General features: G+C 36.4%; 1 protein-coding gene across 1 annotated transcript; it reads right to left on the bottom strand.

The window, feature by feature from the left end:
- Nucleotides 1-4,934: 4,934 nt before the first annotated feature.
- Nucleotides 4,935-13,165, bottom strand: LOC129739934 (odorant receptor 56a). The gene is made up of 5 exons (XM_055731484.1): nt 12,865-13,165; nt 12,032-12,696; nt 11,874-11,975; nt 11,658-11,810; nt 4,935-5,877 (listed from the first exon to the last, which is right to left on the bottom strand). The coding sequence occupies exons 1-5, from the start codon at nt 13,163-13,165 to the stop codon at nt 5,824-5,826; spliced, it is 1,275 nt and encodes a 424-aa protein (XP_055587459.1). The 3' UTR covers nt 4,935-5,823.
- Between the last annotated feature and the right edge of the window lie 3,023 nt (nt 13,166-16,188).

Raw genomic sequence — 16,188 nt, 5'->3', positions numbered from 1 at the left:
TTTTCGGGAACCTTAAGCCAGACTAACACAGGACTGACCAATAAATGGTCGAGTGAGAAGATATATCTTCTAACGCCAAGGGTCATTACTACAAGATGTTTTTTGCATTACTTATTAAGAAAAAAATCATCGATCGTTATGGGTTTTAAGGGATGTTGTTCACGTTTTCCCGTTTTTACTCTGCGAATACTCCCTACCTTTGTTTTTTTTCTAGTTGGTAACTACAGGTGGTAAATCCCGGTTTACGGATTGTATTCCAAGGCACGGCGAGCCACTGAGTCCCCCCAGTTCGCTACTCTCGACCCATGGGTACAATGGAAAGACTCATGATATACTACGTGTATTCATCCTACTCCCTGAACTCCACTTAGGGCCGCAGACCTAGTTCCCGCATCGATCGGCTTAACACATTATGCTTCAATAATGGGAGGTCTATTCGCGTTAGTACGCTTCTACCACTTTCAACAAAACCTTTCATCCTTACGACTCGACGTCTGAACTCTCCTCTAACGTCTTAGGAACCGTCACATCCTCGCAATGACTCGAGTTTCCCACATAAACCTCTCCTCTTCGCAACTCTAGGCCTGCTTTCTCCTCTTATGACTGGAGATCCGACCTCTTATCATAAAGACTCGGGTTGACCACACAAACCTCTCCTCCTGAAGACTCAAGGCCTGACCTCTACTTCCTACGTACCTCTGTATCTGACGTAACGTGCCTGTGTACGTCATAATTGGCCTTTTGTATTCATAGACGATTGGACCCATAAAACATTGTTTTTTTAGGGAACAATACCTAAAACCGGAAAAGGCAAAACAATATTGAAACAAAATGGGATCTTCCGTAGTGTAGCATGGTTGAAACCGTTGATTGAGAAATTAGTTAGCATCCTAGTTGTCCTACTTTGTCAGGCTTATGTAATATTGCGTTAAACATCGACCAGGGAGTTCCGGGATACTTTCAGTGGCATGGTTCCGGTATCGTTTCCGTCACGCTTCTATCCTTCCTTTCTGAATTCGTAAGCCAGGTTCCGAAGGAACCCTGGAGGGATTCTGCGAACGCAACAAACGTACATAAATAGGTATTTGTTCAGTCAGCCAAGCATCAGAGAACGAGCAACGAAGGAAGAACGAGAAGAGTGATAAAATAATATACACGCGCCACACGCCAAACCCCATTGTCAAGGTCATGTCTGACCCACTTCTCTAGATTCCTCCGCACCCCGGCGGCTCCTTGGCTCCGGAGTTTCCCGGTCCCCATGTCCCGTCAAACGTGCGGTAATGAATCCTTCATCGGAACCGTAGACACAGGCTGAGTAACTGTCTGCTTGAGAGAGACAACTCAAGTATCTCAGAACTCATAAATAGTTACTTCGTTCGGAGCGCTGTTTGAGAGAACGAGCGACTCTTTACGAGAGTCACTCCCGACCAAAAATGGATCGGTAACTCAGGGAATTTGTCCTACCACCTAATTTTTTTTGTTGTTGTCCTAGAGTCACTCTCTTGATGCAAGTATTGGCACGGCCATGTAAACATGACTGTAGTTGTGCATCGAGAGGGTGGTAAATATGCAAAGGTTGATTGTATCAACCACCACCTTTAATCCTCCCCTCGACTCAGACAGTCTGGTTGAATTTTCCACCGCCACGCCATCATCAATGTGGAAGGCACTGACGGAGGACTCGGAGTCTCGGCAATGATGACGAGGGAACGTCGCCGTCACGAGACGTTTTCCGAATGCAAAACGAACGAACGAAGGACCGAAAGCGCAGTAAGTGCAGTTCGGGTGCAGTTTTCCGATGATTTTATGGCAGCAGAACTTATTGTATAGGTTGTAGATAGATAGTGTTTTTCGATTCGAGTGCTCCCGCTGTGTGGGAGGCGTGCTCGTATCGTCGTATCCCGCGGCGGCGGTGGCGATTTTCGGCTACTTCCGTCTCGCTCTCGCAAAAGTGGGCTGGCTATGATTGCCCTAGCCATAAGCCGTCTTCGCTTTCGGCCTTCGTCGGAGTCGTTTGTCGTACTCTGCCGGTTGCCTGCTGTTGGGCTTTCCCGCACCAATGCCAATGGTAGGATAGAGTTGGTTTGTTTTCGTTTTTTTTTTCATGCTGTCTCCCATCAAGCTCGGCCCGATTCGGAGCAAAGAGTTGTGTGTGGGTGTTGGCTTCAGTCCAGTCCCTCAGGCTGGGAAATTGAACGATGGTGAAACGAAGATCCTGAAGTTGACCAAAAATCCTACCGAGGGAACGAACGACGTCGACGCGCATCTTCTGGAATGTGATGTTGATTGTAATGACAATGATGATGATGATGATGATGGTGATGTTGACGATAGTAAGTGTGACAATTTATAGGGGGCGGGACAGTAATCATCCTCACGTGGTCGGCAGTGTTGCAAGAGAGCAATGGTTTTTTCTACATGAGGATGCGATTTCAATGGATTTAAATTTTGATTGCTTTAACCAAATATTCAGTCTTCCGATAGCCGTCACTGATAGATTATTGGAAATTATTCGATTTTAAGTTCTAACCACTGGATTTCTTTTTCTAATTCCAGATTGTCGATTTCGATACAAAATCTTAAATTTGATTATTTATTGTTCACGGTCTACGATAACACAATATCACACAGACTGATTTTCTCTTAATCTACGCTTAAAACTATCCTTACTTATATTAAAGTCGAAACATGATGAATTTACTAATGAGCGTGTATTTATGCAAACAATTTTTTGTATCTAAAAGAGACATTTTCAAAATAACTGGTCTCGTTTTCAACTTATCCTTACTCAAACTAGTTTAAGTAAGATTTGTCTCATGCAAGCTTTCATTCCGTTAAAAATACTTCTTCATCGATCGTAAAAGCGTACTAACAGGGACTTGTTCTTATGCAAGTCATTTTTTAGTTTAAATGAGTTTGTTGAAAAAATCCTTCACGCAAGCCTTTGACGCGAGTGCCAAAACGTTGATGGTGATGGAGTGTCACAAATAAACAAAAAAAAAAACGCAAGCCTTTTTTGGGATTTTGTATTGCACTTTGTATTAAAGACCTGTCCTTATGCAAGCTATTTTCTGTTAGGTACTTATTTTTTATTTTATTTTTGAAAAGGGAGTTTGTGATTATACCACAGAGAACTTATACCACCAATCTGATTAGGTGAACTTTTTTAGCGATTTCAAATTGCTGATTTAATTCAAATTAAGTTTTATTACCATTAATTAACAATTTAGTATGCCATATTTACCTTAGTTTTTTTTTTCTCCTGAGGAAATTCCGGCTTGCAGTCTATTTTAGAGCAAAGACGATTTGGACTAAAATCCAATTTTAGTCCCTGAAGAAGATCCAAAACGGACTGAAACGTTAGATACATAAAACAAAAATCGTTTTTGCTCTAAAATAGACTGCAAGCCGGAATTTCCCCAGGAAAAACACAATACTCAGTCGATTCCTAAACATAAAAAAACCTTTGTTTTTTCGACAATTTATTCTGTTTTTCTTTTACGCTATTGAATTCAATAGTTTTTACCATTTATTGTGTTAAACCAAATGATGTATTTTCTTTTGAATATTTTTTGAATACATTTCTTTTTTCACTTTTTTTGTTTAACTTTCTTGATTAAAGCATTTATGACAGTCGTTTTTTTTCAAGTTCTTTAATTTATTTTCACCACTTTTAGCTTCAATGTTTTTCCCAATCCTTTTACACTAACATAAATATTTAAACTAAGAAATAAACCTAAATAAAAAGAATATTAAATTCAAATATTTTTCTAAGAATCTGAAAGGATTAATAGAATTTAATCTTTAGTGTCATTTTAGACACAATTGATCAACCTTTCTTGCGATTATTAAATCTTGCAGCATGAAATCAACTATAGAACTAGAACTTCCAATTTGAATCCTAAATCTTGGAACGTATCTTCAGTTTGATTCTAGAATGAGGGATCAAAGCATGAATTTCTATCCTCGTTCCAATATTTAACCTGAACATCAGTTTCCTTTTTCCTTTTTTTAATAATATTTTTTTTTTCATCCTAAGAAGAAAAAATGAAGACACAAATGCCATCAAGATGTTAAAGTGTCTCAAATAAAATATAATGATAATAATCCTAAGAAAAGGTTGCCAGATTTTTTCCCGCACGTATCCGGACCGAGTAAATCTGGCAATTTGATTTCAAAAATTTAAAATCAAAATTCGTGCAAATTTGTCCAAAACCTGGGAATTATTCAGCAAAAATAAAAAAGAAAAACACTTGAAACGTTTTTTTTTCATCAGAAGATTTTAGATCATATTTTATGTTTTTAAACATTCGTTCATGATTATTTTGAGCCAAATAAGCAAAACAAAAAAAACAGGCAAACATCAGAACTTACTAGAACCCAATTTGAGTTTCTGGTTTGATTTTGAAAATTAAGTTGAAAATTCCGGGCAATTATCATCGAAATTCGGAAAACAGCTCTGGACTAGATTTTTTCTATATTTTGTCTTAAGTATACGGGCAGGTCCGAGTAAAAGCGACAAATAAAAAATAAAAAAAAACTTAAAAATAAACTAAAAAACAGAAAAAGTTAAAGCGGGCAATCTAGCAACCTTATTCTAAGGTATTAAACAGCTCAATCGTTATTTTGATTAGTTTTTATCTTTTTCTTTCACTCATGTTTTCCACTTTCATAAGCTTTTTCAAACCTATTTTACCATCTCTTCAAAGTCTTCCGTATTTCTATTCAAAAACCCATTTCGTGCTTTTTTCACCTTTTCCTTTTTTACCTTCGTTTATTTTTATTGTTTTTAGTTTCTCCCTTTACCTAGTCATCTTTTCACTCGTCAACCCTTTTTTCAACTTTTCTCCGAATTTGGGTTTCAAGAAATTTATGAAAACTTTCGGTTTTTCTAAACTAAAATTTTTTTTGTTTTCATTTCTTTACTTTAGATCATTAACTCACTTCTCATGACTTTTTGCTTAGAATTAAGATGCACTGTTTTTTTAGTGCAGTTCTATACATTTTGCTTTAATTCATTTATTTTATTAGTAAAAAACTTTTCAAATATTCGTCCTTTCTGATCGAAATTTGACATTTCCTTTTATTGTGAATTTTATATAGGTTTTCTTTCTACCGATATATGTTTTAACAGTTTTTGTTTACAGGTTGTCCACCTTATTTTTATTTTTTTTTAATTTTGATCGCTTGTATAAAATCGTTTTACCGGTCATCTTTTTCTTCAAATTTCATAGGAACTTTCTACTTGTCCATGGAATTTTAAGCTATAATTCATACAGCTTCAAAAGAAATTGTTCGGGAACGGGTTGTTTGATGTGAAATTTCAACTCTTTTTTCCTTGTTTATGTAGAGTTTTAATGCTATTTTTAACATTATTTTGTGGTAAATTATGGATATTTAGAATATAAGGATATTTTTCAAGAGTAAGACGTATAGGATAAAATTTTAGAGCGTGTTGCCAAAAACGAACGGGGTCTGTATTTTTAAGAGATGACACATTTGCTTAACATTTTATAACATAAATTTTTGCTGGTTATTTATTCAAATTTTGTCTCTCTAAAGATAGAGATGAGTTTCTATACAATTCAACCAACTCTCATATTCATTATAATATTTAATCCAGAAAGATTCAAGCATTTATGCGGACTTAAACATTGTTTCCTTTTTTGTAGATATCTTAATTTTTATTCGGACAATATAATATCGGTGTTTATCAAATTTCACGTACTTAATTTTTTTTAATAATTTCAATTCATTCCGAGCTCTAGTTCTTTTTGTAAATTTAAAGTACCTTAAAGCTCTAGTACCAAATCACAAATCTGTTCAGCCAGCTGATTGTTTAAGTATGGTAAAATAGCTGTATGAAGCTCTGAGAATCTGAAATAAAAAAAAAACGAATATTCATTGGCAGGTTACGGTCATCGTCAAGTGCTTAAACCAGGTACAAAACTAAAGGAAAAATATCAAAAAATGAATCAATTGATTTAAGAGAAATCATTGGGACAAAAATTTACCGAACAGATAAGCCGACATAAGACGTGAGTCATAAAACGTAAGAAATACGACGTAAGACGTAAGACATAAGACGTTAGGCATAGGACGAAAGATAGAAGATGTAAGACATTAGACGTTAGACGTAAGACGTAAGACATAAGACGTACGACATGAGACGTAAGACATAAGACATAAGACATGAGACGTAAGACATAAGACGTAAGACGTTAGACATAAGACGTAAAACGTAAGACAGAAGACGTAAGACAGAAGACGTAAGACAGAAGACGTAAGACAGAAGACGTAAGACATAAGACGTAAGACATTAGACGTAAGGCATAAAGCATAAGATATAATACGTAAGACATAATACTTGAGACATAAGACGTAAGACTTAAGACGTAAAATATTAGACGTAAGACATAAGACGTTAGACATAAGACGTAAGCCAAAAGACGTAGGACATAAGACGTAAGACAAAACACGTAAGGCATAAGACGTAAGACATAAGCAGGATACATAAGACTTAAGACATAAGACGTAAGACAGAAGACGTAAGACATAAGACGTAAGACATAAGACGTAAGAATAAGACGCTAGGCATAAGACGTAAGACATAAGACGTAAGACATAAGACGTAAGACATAAGACGTAAGACATAAGACGTAAGACATAAGACATAAGACGTAAGACAGAAGACGTAAGACATAAGACGTTAGGCATAAGACGTAAGACATAAGACGTAAGACATAAGACGTAAGACATAAGACGTAAGACATAAGACGTAAGACTGAAGACGTAAGACAGAAGACGTAAGACATAAGACGTAAGACATAAGACGTAAGACATTAGACGTAAGACATAAAACGTTAAACATAATACGTAAGACAAGACGTAAACCATAAGACGTCCGACACAATACGTTTGACATAAGTCGTAAACATAAGAGGTAAGACATAAGACCTAAGATATAAGACGTACGAGATAAGATGTAAGACATAAGACAGAAGACATGAGACATAAGACTTGAGACCTAAGACATAAACTTAAGACCTAAGACGTAAGACGTTAGACATAAGACGTAAGACATAAGACGTAAGACATTAGACGTAAGGCATAAAGCATAAGATATAATACGTAAGACATAATACTTGAGACATAAGACGTAAGACTTAAGACGTAAAATATTAGACGTAAGACATAAGACGTTAGACATAAGACGTAAGGGGATTTTTTTTTATTATCTGACAATTTGCGCCGGGGGTCTTCAGATTTTCCCCAAAATTGAAAATTTGGTTCATTTTTGCAACTTAAAAACACATGTATTTTTTCAGATTTCTAACATTCTTATTTTTTGAGTTAGCTTCGGTTAGATTTTTTTGTAAATAAAAAATAACCATTTTTCAAAGCTACATAACTCTGTTGTTTCTCAACGGAAATTATAAAATAGCACATCAAAATGCATTGAAATTTTATCAACTTTCCAAATAGAATAGTTGAAAAAAGTTAAATAATGACCTTCAACATGAAAAGTTGTAAATAAACTTTAAATGGCGTCTAAAAGTACCGTCTGCACCACCGAATATTTTGCAAAAAATACCATTTTATAGCTCGATTCATGATGCAACTTTCATCTGAAGACACCAAAGTGGGCCATTAACACCTTGAAGAGTTATGAAAGAAATAATGACAATAAATATCTTTTTTTGCATCGAAAACAAACAATGGTGGAACAACTGCACTCACATATGAAGATAGCAAGCACTTCTAACAACATGGAAACAAAAGAACTTACCAAAGCAGGTAAAAAACACTACTTTTTCGTGCTTTGTAGAGTGTTTGCAGCAAAACTGACTTTAAATTTTAACCAAAATTGTGAGTATCGTATTGTTTATGTGATATAACTAACAATGGGAATGTTGCTTTTACAACCTGGTCATATAATATATAACTTATTAATTTTTCGATCAAAGATCAATGTGAAGCATAATCAATGCCAATAGTAGAAGGTTCAGTCCCTGTGTTTGGGATCACAAAAATGTGATTAAAAAAATGAAATATAGACGTGCTTTACATAGTTTTTATATCGGGAGCTAAGCACTGGACACCAAAATCCTTTCCCATTGATCAAAAAAGTATGAGAAAGTGGCACAAAAATGGTGTAGAAATAATCAAAGAGCTCAGTATGGCCAGCCCAGGCTGTAAAATGATGAAAATATGATACTTTTACCGTTTCGTTTTCTACATTCGCCCAGTTTTGAGGTTTACCATACTAGAACGAACATAATTCGTCGTCAGTGTTTTGCTACCTCGATCGCTCACACACGAATCTTCAGTGTTCCACCGTCCATTTTAAATCAAATCTGGGGAATTACGGATGCAAAACTTATCGCATATACTTCTAAAAATGACAGTAAAATGTGCATAACTTGTTGTGACCTGGTGCAAAACAGGGTATACACGAATACGTTATTAGATTTTTGGATATAACATGAAGTCAGTTAAGCTGCAACAATCTACCGCCTCTTCTTTCATAACAGTCCCATATACAAAAATAAGCAAGCGAGACAATCAGCTTTTTCTGTTTTGGAATATATTTTTAAATTGTGACCACCACTTTCAGCATAAACGAAAATCGTTTCTAGGTTGTCATAGTAAATCGTTAGACCTGAAATTTTCGAAATTGGGTTATTGGTAAGGTCGAGAGCACCATTTTTATTCATTATGGGACTGTTCATCGACCATATTTGAAACCTTTTTCAAATCTACTCACATAACAGTCACATACAGAATATTTTTTTCTCACCAAGCTACTTTCTAAGACTTAAATTTGATCATTTTTGAACTTCTAAATGCAATTGTCAGAAAAAGAAACATACTTTTGCAAAAAAATATCATGAATTCCACATTGTAAGTTGAATCTTTTTACGATTTTTGATTGCATCCGATAGTTTTTCGCTCAGGAAGTCATTCCTAAGAAAGTCAGACCTGCCTTCGAAAAGTAGTGTGCATCATTCGACATCAAGTGAGTTAAAAAAATGTTTAAATGATTCAAAGCAATAAATCAAAGACTATTTCGCCGAAAGAAACATTGAAAAGTAACCAAATCCGTGGTATTTTACATATGGGACTGTTATTCAGGTATATTTCGTATAGGACAGCCATGAATTGATATTTTTTTCGAAATTTCTAGAATAAAACCTCTTTTTTTAGTCTTTTATGTTGAAGCCTTATGTTGACCTAAAATGACGAAAATTCATATGGGACTGTTATGCGAGTAGGGGCAGTCTGAAAAGGACGAAAAAATAGTGTTTTTTACCAGCTTTGATAAGTTCTTTTGTTTCCATGTTGTTAGAAGTGCTTGCTATCTCCATATGTGAGTGCAGTTGTTCGACCATTGTTTGTTTTCGATGCAAAAAAAGAGATTTATTGTCATTATTTCTTTCATAACTCTTCAAGGTGTTAATGGCCCACTTTGGTGTCCTCAGATGAAAGTTGCATCATAAATCGAGCTATAAAATGGTATTTTTTGCAAAATATTCGGTGGTGCAGACGGTACTTTTAGACGCCATTTAAAGTTTATTTACAACTTTTCATGTTGAAGGTCATTATTTAACTTTTTTCAACTATTCTATTTGGAAAGTTGATAAAATTTCAATGCATTTTGATGTGCTATTTTATAATTTCCGTTGAGAAACAACAGAGTTATGTAGCTTTGAAAAATGGTTATTTTTTATTTACAAAAAAAATCTAACCGAAGCTAACTCAAAAAATAAAAATGTTAGAAATCTAAAAAAATACATGTGTTTTTAAGTCGCAAAAATGAACCAAATTTTCAATTTTGGGGAAAATCTGAAGACCCCCGGCGCAAACCCGTCAGATAATAAAAAAAAATCCCCGTAAGCCATAAGACGTAGGACATAAGACGTAAGACAAAACACGTAAGGCATAAGACGTAAGACATAAGCAGGATACATAAGACTTAAGACATAAGACGTAAGACAGAAGACGTAAGACATAAGACGTAAGACATAAGACGTAAGAATAAGACGCTAGGCATAAGACGTAAGACATAAGACGTAAGACATAAGACGTAAGACATAAGACGTAAGACATAAGACGTAAGACATAAGACGTAAGACATAAGACGTAAGACATAAGACGTAAGTCATAAGACATAAGACGTTAGATAGAAGACGTAAGACATAAGACGTTAGGCATAAGACGTAAGACATAAGACGTAAGACATAAGACGTAAGACATAAGACGTAAGACATAATACGTAAGACTGAAGACGTAAGACAGAAGACGTAAGACATAAGACGTAAGACATAAGACGTAAGACATTAGACGTAAGACATAAAACGTTAGACATAATACGTAAGACAAGACGTAAACCATAAGACGTCCGACACAATACGTTTGACATAAGTCGTAAACATAAGAGGTAAGACATAAGACCTAAGATATAAGACGTACGAGATAAGATGTAAGACATAAGACAGAAGACATGAGACATAAGACTTGAGACCTAAGACATAAACTTAAGACCTAAGACGTAAGACGTTAGACATAAGACGTAAGACATAAGACGTAAGACATTAGACGTAAGGCATAAAGCATAAGATATAATACGTAAGACATAATACTTGAGACATAAGACGTAAGACTTAAGACGTAAAATATTAGACGTAAGACATAAGACGTTAGACATAAGACGTAAGCCATAAGACGTAGGACATAAGACGTAAGACAAAACACGTAAGGCATAAGACGTAAGACATAAGCAGGATACATAAGACGTAAGACATAAGACGTAAGACAGAAGACGTAAGACATAAGACGTAAGACATAAGACGTAAGAATAAGACGCTAGGCATAAGACGTAAGACATAAGACGTAAGACATAAGACGTAAGACATAAGACGTAAGACATAAGACGTAAGACATAAGACGTAAGACATAAGACGTAAGACATAAGACGTAAGACATAAGACATAAGACGTAAGACAGAAGACGTAAGACATAAGACGTTAGGCATAAGACGTAAGACATAAGACGTAAGACAGAAGACGTAAGACATAAGACGTAAGACATAAGACGTAAGACATAAAACGTTAGACATAATACGTAAGACAAGACGTAAACCATAAGACGTCCGACATAATACGTTTGACATAAGTCGTAAGACATAAGACGTAAGACATAAGACCTAAGATATAAGACGTACGAGATAAGATGTAAGACATAAGACAGAAGACATGAGGCATAAGACTTGAGACCTAAGACATAAACTTAAGACCTAAGACGTAAGACGTAAGACATTAGACATTAGACGCAAGACATAAGACGTTAGACATAAGGCGTAAGACATAAGACGTTAGAGGTAAGACATAAGACATAAGACATAAGACGTAAGACAGAAGACATAAGACGTAAGACATAAGACATTAGTCGCAAGACATATGACGTTAGAGGTCAGATATAAGATGTAAGACATAAGACGTTAAAAATAAGACAAAAATACCAGCACGTAAGTCATAATACGCATGGCATTAAAATGTTAGACACAATACGTTTGACATAAGTCATAAAACGTCAGACATAAGAAGTAAAACGTCAGATTTATGAGTAAAACATTCAAAAAAATGCATCAAACTTACCGCAATAAATGTATCAAGGGACATCGGCACTATTACTGCTTTCATTTTCCATGGCTTGATGCTGCAGCAGATAAACGTTAGCAGATGCCGATTGACGGAACGAGGATAAACGAACCAGTCGCTCATGAAGGCTGATTTGCTCAAAAGATTGGCCTGCAGGGTGAGATCAATTAGAATAGACCTATTGTTACTTAAAAGGTTGAGGTAATGCATTACCTGGAAATGAATTTCATTCGCATGCCAATAGTACAGGAAAAGAATGGCCGACATGGTCATTATGTAGCATATATCGATGAAAATTTGAACCGAGGAATCCGTCTGCGAAAATATAAAAAAAATCTGATAACAAATTACATACAAAGTCGAATACAAACCACAGAAGCCTCGAACAGCAACGCGCAAAGGAGCACCGAAAACACCACAAAATCCATAAACACAGCGCCCCCGGTGAGCGATTCCAGTTCCAGGGTGAACTTGAAGATACGCCGCTGCTCTTGGATACACTCTACCATCAGCTCCCTACGGCGGTCATTTTTTTCCAGTGCCAAATCCTTCGGCGCCGATCGCCGCACGCAGCCACTTCTAACACCAGAAGGTTCGTACCGCTCCAGGTGGCTCAGTTTGTAGTTCAAGATCATCAGGGCCGTCCTCACGTAAACCATAAGGCTGACCATGAACACGTGCCAGCAGGGAACGATCAGCTGTCCCACGTAAATAATGTACAGCTGAATGGTGTAGATCGTGACGTAGTGGTCCATCAGGTTCTCGGCCGGGTACCAGGAGCGCAGAATCAGAACCGAGCTGTCCAGCTGGGTGGAATTTCCGATGCCTACCGTGTCCGAAACATCCGCGGTGAGGTACTGCACCAGCGAGAAGACGCACATGGTGTTGGCCGTAACGAGGGCGCAGATCCAGAAGGCCGCCGTCAGCCGGTTCATGTAGTTCACGTTGCCCCAAAGGAACGCCTTCTCCACGAGGTTCCCATGATCCATAATTCGACGGATTCCTTCATCGGCGTGCCGTATGGCGGTGTTGAATTCTGGAAGAAGAAATCGGTAGAACGATGGTTAATAAACGTAGAGAAATGTGATAAATTGTTTAAGCGTTGAAGCTACACGATATTTTGTAATGAACCAACGTCACTTAGAAATAAACCTTCTCAACTGAACTAAGAACGTTAATTTTGATAAAAATTTATGTAACTTACTAGCTCGATTGATGTAAAAGTGGAAAATCCGAACAACAATGGTAGTAAACAACAACGTTGTAGCTGCATTGGCTGTCATCTCACTGACATTTCCCCAAACGCGGACCAGATCAACGTATTGGGTTAAATTGAACAGCAGCAGGGTTGTCGTGAAGAACACCCCTCGAAAACAGTGTAACTTCTTAAATCGCTGACTCCGATACAGCAAAATTCCGTAGTACTTGAGCCCGTTTAAAGTAATCTTGAGCAGTGGATTGTCGAAAACCCGATCCTCCTGAACCCAAGCTTCTTTCAGCTCCATCTTGGTCAGCTCTGAAAGATTTGGGAAAGGTTACCGCCTTTTTAAAACAAACATTGCTTCCATTCGATTCCGGCTTAAGGTACCAATTAAACACAATTATTATCGAATTAGTTCCGGCTTCCGGCTGAGTCTTTGATGATAGTTTGATGATTCCATTTCGCTTTTTGTAAACTGACCCAGCAACGGGCCAAGTCTTCCTACCACAATGAGGATTGTGAATCAACGGTAAAATATTCATCAAAACCCCTCAATGTCGGCAACGACGTAATTGGTCAGGTCTGGTAATGCGATGCAAACGCAAACAAACATCTGAATGTGTGGCCTGCTTCGATTACGTACGGTTCAGCACCTCTTTTGTTCCTACCATTAACTTTATGGCATTCTCAACCGAAAGAACACAATCATAGGAGGCATTCTGTAGAATTCCTAATAAATTCATATCGCCGATCCGAACCGGCATTACATTCGTACAGGTGAATCTAATCGAAGTTGAGTGCGTAATAATAATGGCCATATGGAGTGCTCTTTCCGGTTCCAGCTCTGTGCTATTCACAGGCTTCGGACGCATCCTGAGGCGCCACTCATAAGAGGCAGAGCAGTCCCACTCATTGAGGAGGAACTCCCAAACTCCTGGCAGTCGAAAATCACTCTTTCTCGCTTCTCTTACCGCCAGAATCGCTAGGAGCGCCAGTCACTCTTTGCTCCCTCGGAGGCTCTGCGCTCCTCCCAAAGAGGCCTCCATGGGAGAAATAACTTTGCGTGTGACGATTCAGAATTACTTCGAGTTAGGTACATATTTGATTGCTTCAAGTAGCTCACAGCTGCTGGCTGGCTGCTGGGGGTGGCTGTGCGACGATTTTAGACTATTTTTGTACCTAAACAACGTTAACATTCTTACTCTAATTCAATGTTCATGTAAAACGATTGTCGAAGTTAAGGCTTTCAAATAATATGTTTTACAAAGAAATCGGCCGGTGTTAAAAGAAGTATTGTAAACAAGAACATCCTGCACTCTTATCAACCTAAATGGCTTTTAAAAACTTAACGTCCACAGATAATCATTCTGCTTTTAAATCAAAAGGCTTAAGGTTGATGGGACATCAAAACTACGTAGTCAGAAAAATTATCGCTTCCCTAGCTATTTTCAAATCTGCAAAAACATACGATTTTCACCTTTCTAAAAAAGGTCTAGATAAGTGGCAACAATAAATGAAAAAATCAAATGAAAACGTTTGAAAATTAATAGTTTAAGATATATTTCTGATGTCATAACGCATAAAGCACCAAATGCAGTAAATTTTTGTTTTGTTCGAATAAAATTTTACAACTTTGTGTCAAAAATGATTTTAAAACTATAAAAGTGCTGCGTACATTTAGGGGTAAAAAATCATCCAGCTTATATCATGAAAGTTCATGATTTTAAAACCATAAAGGTGCTGCATACATTTAGGGGTAAAAAATTATCTAGTTTAAATCATTAACGTTCATGTTATAATTTTCTGTCAAAAATGATTTTAAAACCATAAAGGTGCTGCAAACATTTAGGGGTGAAAAATCATCTAGCTTAAATCATAAAAGTTCATGTTATGATAGATGATATTTTGAATTTAACAAACGCGTAAAGTGAACCAATCATAACAGCATATGGAATCAAGATTTAAAAGCTGAATCTTTGATTTGAAATTTGATGAATTTTTAGCCCAGATATATTTCACTGAATAATTCAAATATTTATAAAAACAGCTGATTTTCCAAAAAAAAAATCACACCAACAGTGTTCATATAGGAAAGGTATGTTATAAGGGCATTGGAAAAATATGAAAAAAATGTAGGTACGTCTTTGGCACATTTTTTTTAGTTTTCTATGAGAATCGAAATATTTAAAAATCTATCTCACGATCTTAGGAAATTATTCATCATTATTGTGTTATCATTAAATGATAACTTCACTACATTACATTCAAATAAAAAATAACACCTCTTGATGTGGTATTCAAATGTAGCATCTAACCCGGCTGTTGCATGATGCCTCGTTTGACGGTTATTGATGAAATGATAGGTACCCGAAGATAATATTTCAAATTTCTTTACAAACTAGAGGCCCTTCTTGTGCTATTTGACTTAAATTTTGCATGTAATCTTCACACAACAATCTGCTTATTTGAGCCACTCTACTCAACAAAATAATCAGCGGGGACACGTCCTACCTTTCGTTATTCATATTCAATCATTTCCAAATGACACCGCCGGCGCAAACCAAATCAAACGAACACGAACCAGCCAGATTCCCAGCTCATAAAGTTTGTCTTAAAGCGTTCTCCTAGGGAGCTACTCCCGAAGAGCGCTTATTTATCTTTTAAGAGCGGAGCGAGAGGTTAAAAGAACTCCCTAGGAGCATGACATTTTCGAGGCAAATGGTCACTCCTTCTCATTCCTTCACGCTGCTTAAAGAGTGAGAGCAGATTTTAGCTCCGTGGGTGTTTGCTCTCAAATGAATCCGAAGCCTGGCTATTCATATCTATCTGGTGTGTAATGATTCTGGGTGGTCCATTGAAGCGCAAGAATGAAGTGTGTACTCTATTTTGACACCTATTTAAACTCGATGCGTTTTGATTATACGATTCCAGGATGTGCATTTATTCAGGCAAGTATATACAAGCTTAAATTGGTACCAAGCTTTGGAAGACCGATTTGTAATAATAGTTAAAATATTCAATTTGTAAAAATTGTTGAAAATGACAGAACTGTCAAAATTGTCAAAATAGTTAAAACTAACTAAATTGTCAAAATTGTCAAAATTGTCAAAATTGTCAAAATTGTCAAAATTGTCAAAATTGTCAAAATTGTCAAAATTGTCAAAATTGTAAAAATTTTCAAAATTGTCAAAACTGTCAAAATTGTCAAAATTGTCAAAGCTGTCAAAATTGTCAAAATTGTCAAAATTGTCAAAATTGTCAAAATTGTCAAAATTGTCAAAATTGTCAAAATTGTCAAAATTGTCAAAATTGTCAAAATTGTCAAAA

The sequence above is a fragment of the Uranotaenia lowii genome, chromosome 1 (assembly GCF_029784155.1).
Source record: "Uranotaenia lowii strain MFRU-FL chromosome 1, ASM2978415v1, whole genome shotgun sequence".
Lineage (NCBI taxonomy): Eukaryota > Metazoa > Arthropoda > Insecta > Diptera > Culicidae > Uranotaenia > Uranotaenia lowii.
This window is presented reverse-complemented; position numbering and strand designations above follow the sequence as displayed.

What these genes read in the sequence shown, in the direction of transcription:
- LOC129739934 (XM_055731484.1), bottom strand. Translation starts at nt 13,165, where the DNA reads ATGGAGCTGAAAGAAGCTTGGGTTCAGGAGGATCGGGTTTTCGACAAT. An exon ending in TGCTGTTCGAGGCTTCTGTG is followed by an intron (nt 11,976 to 12,031) that starts GTTTGTATTCGA and finishes ATATTTTCGCAG; the next exon opens with ACGGATTCCTCGGTTCAAAT. An exon ending in CGAATGAAATTCATTTCCAG is followed by an intron (nt 11,811 to 11,873) that starts GTAATGCATTAC and finishes CTCACCCTGCAG; the next exon opens with GCCAATCTTTTGAGCAAATC.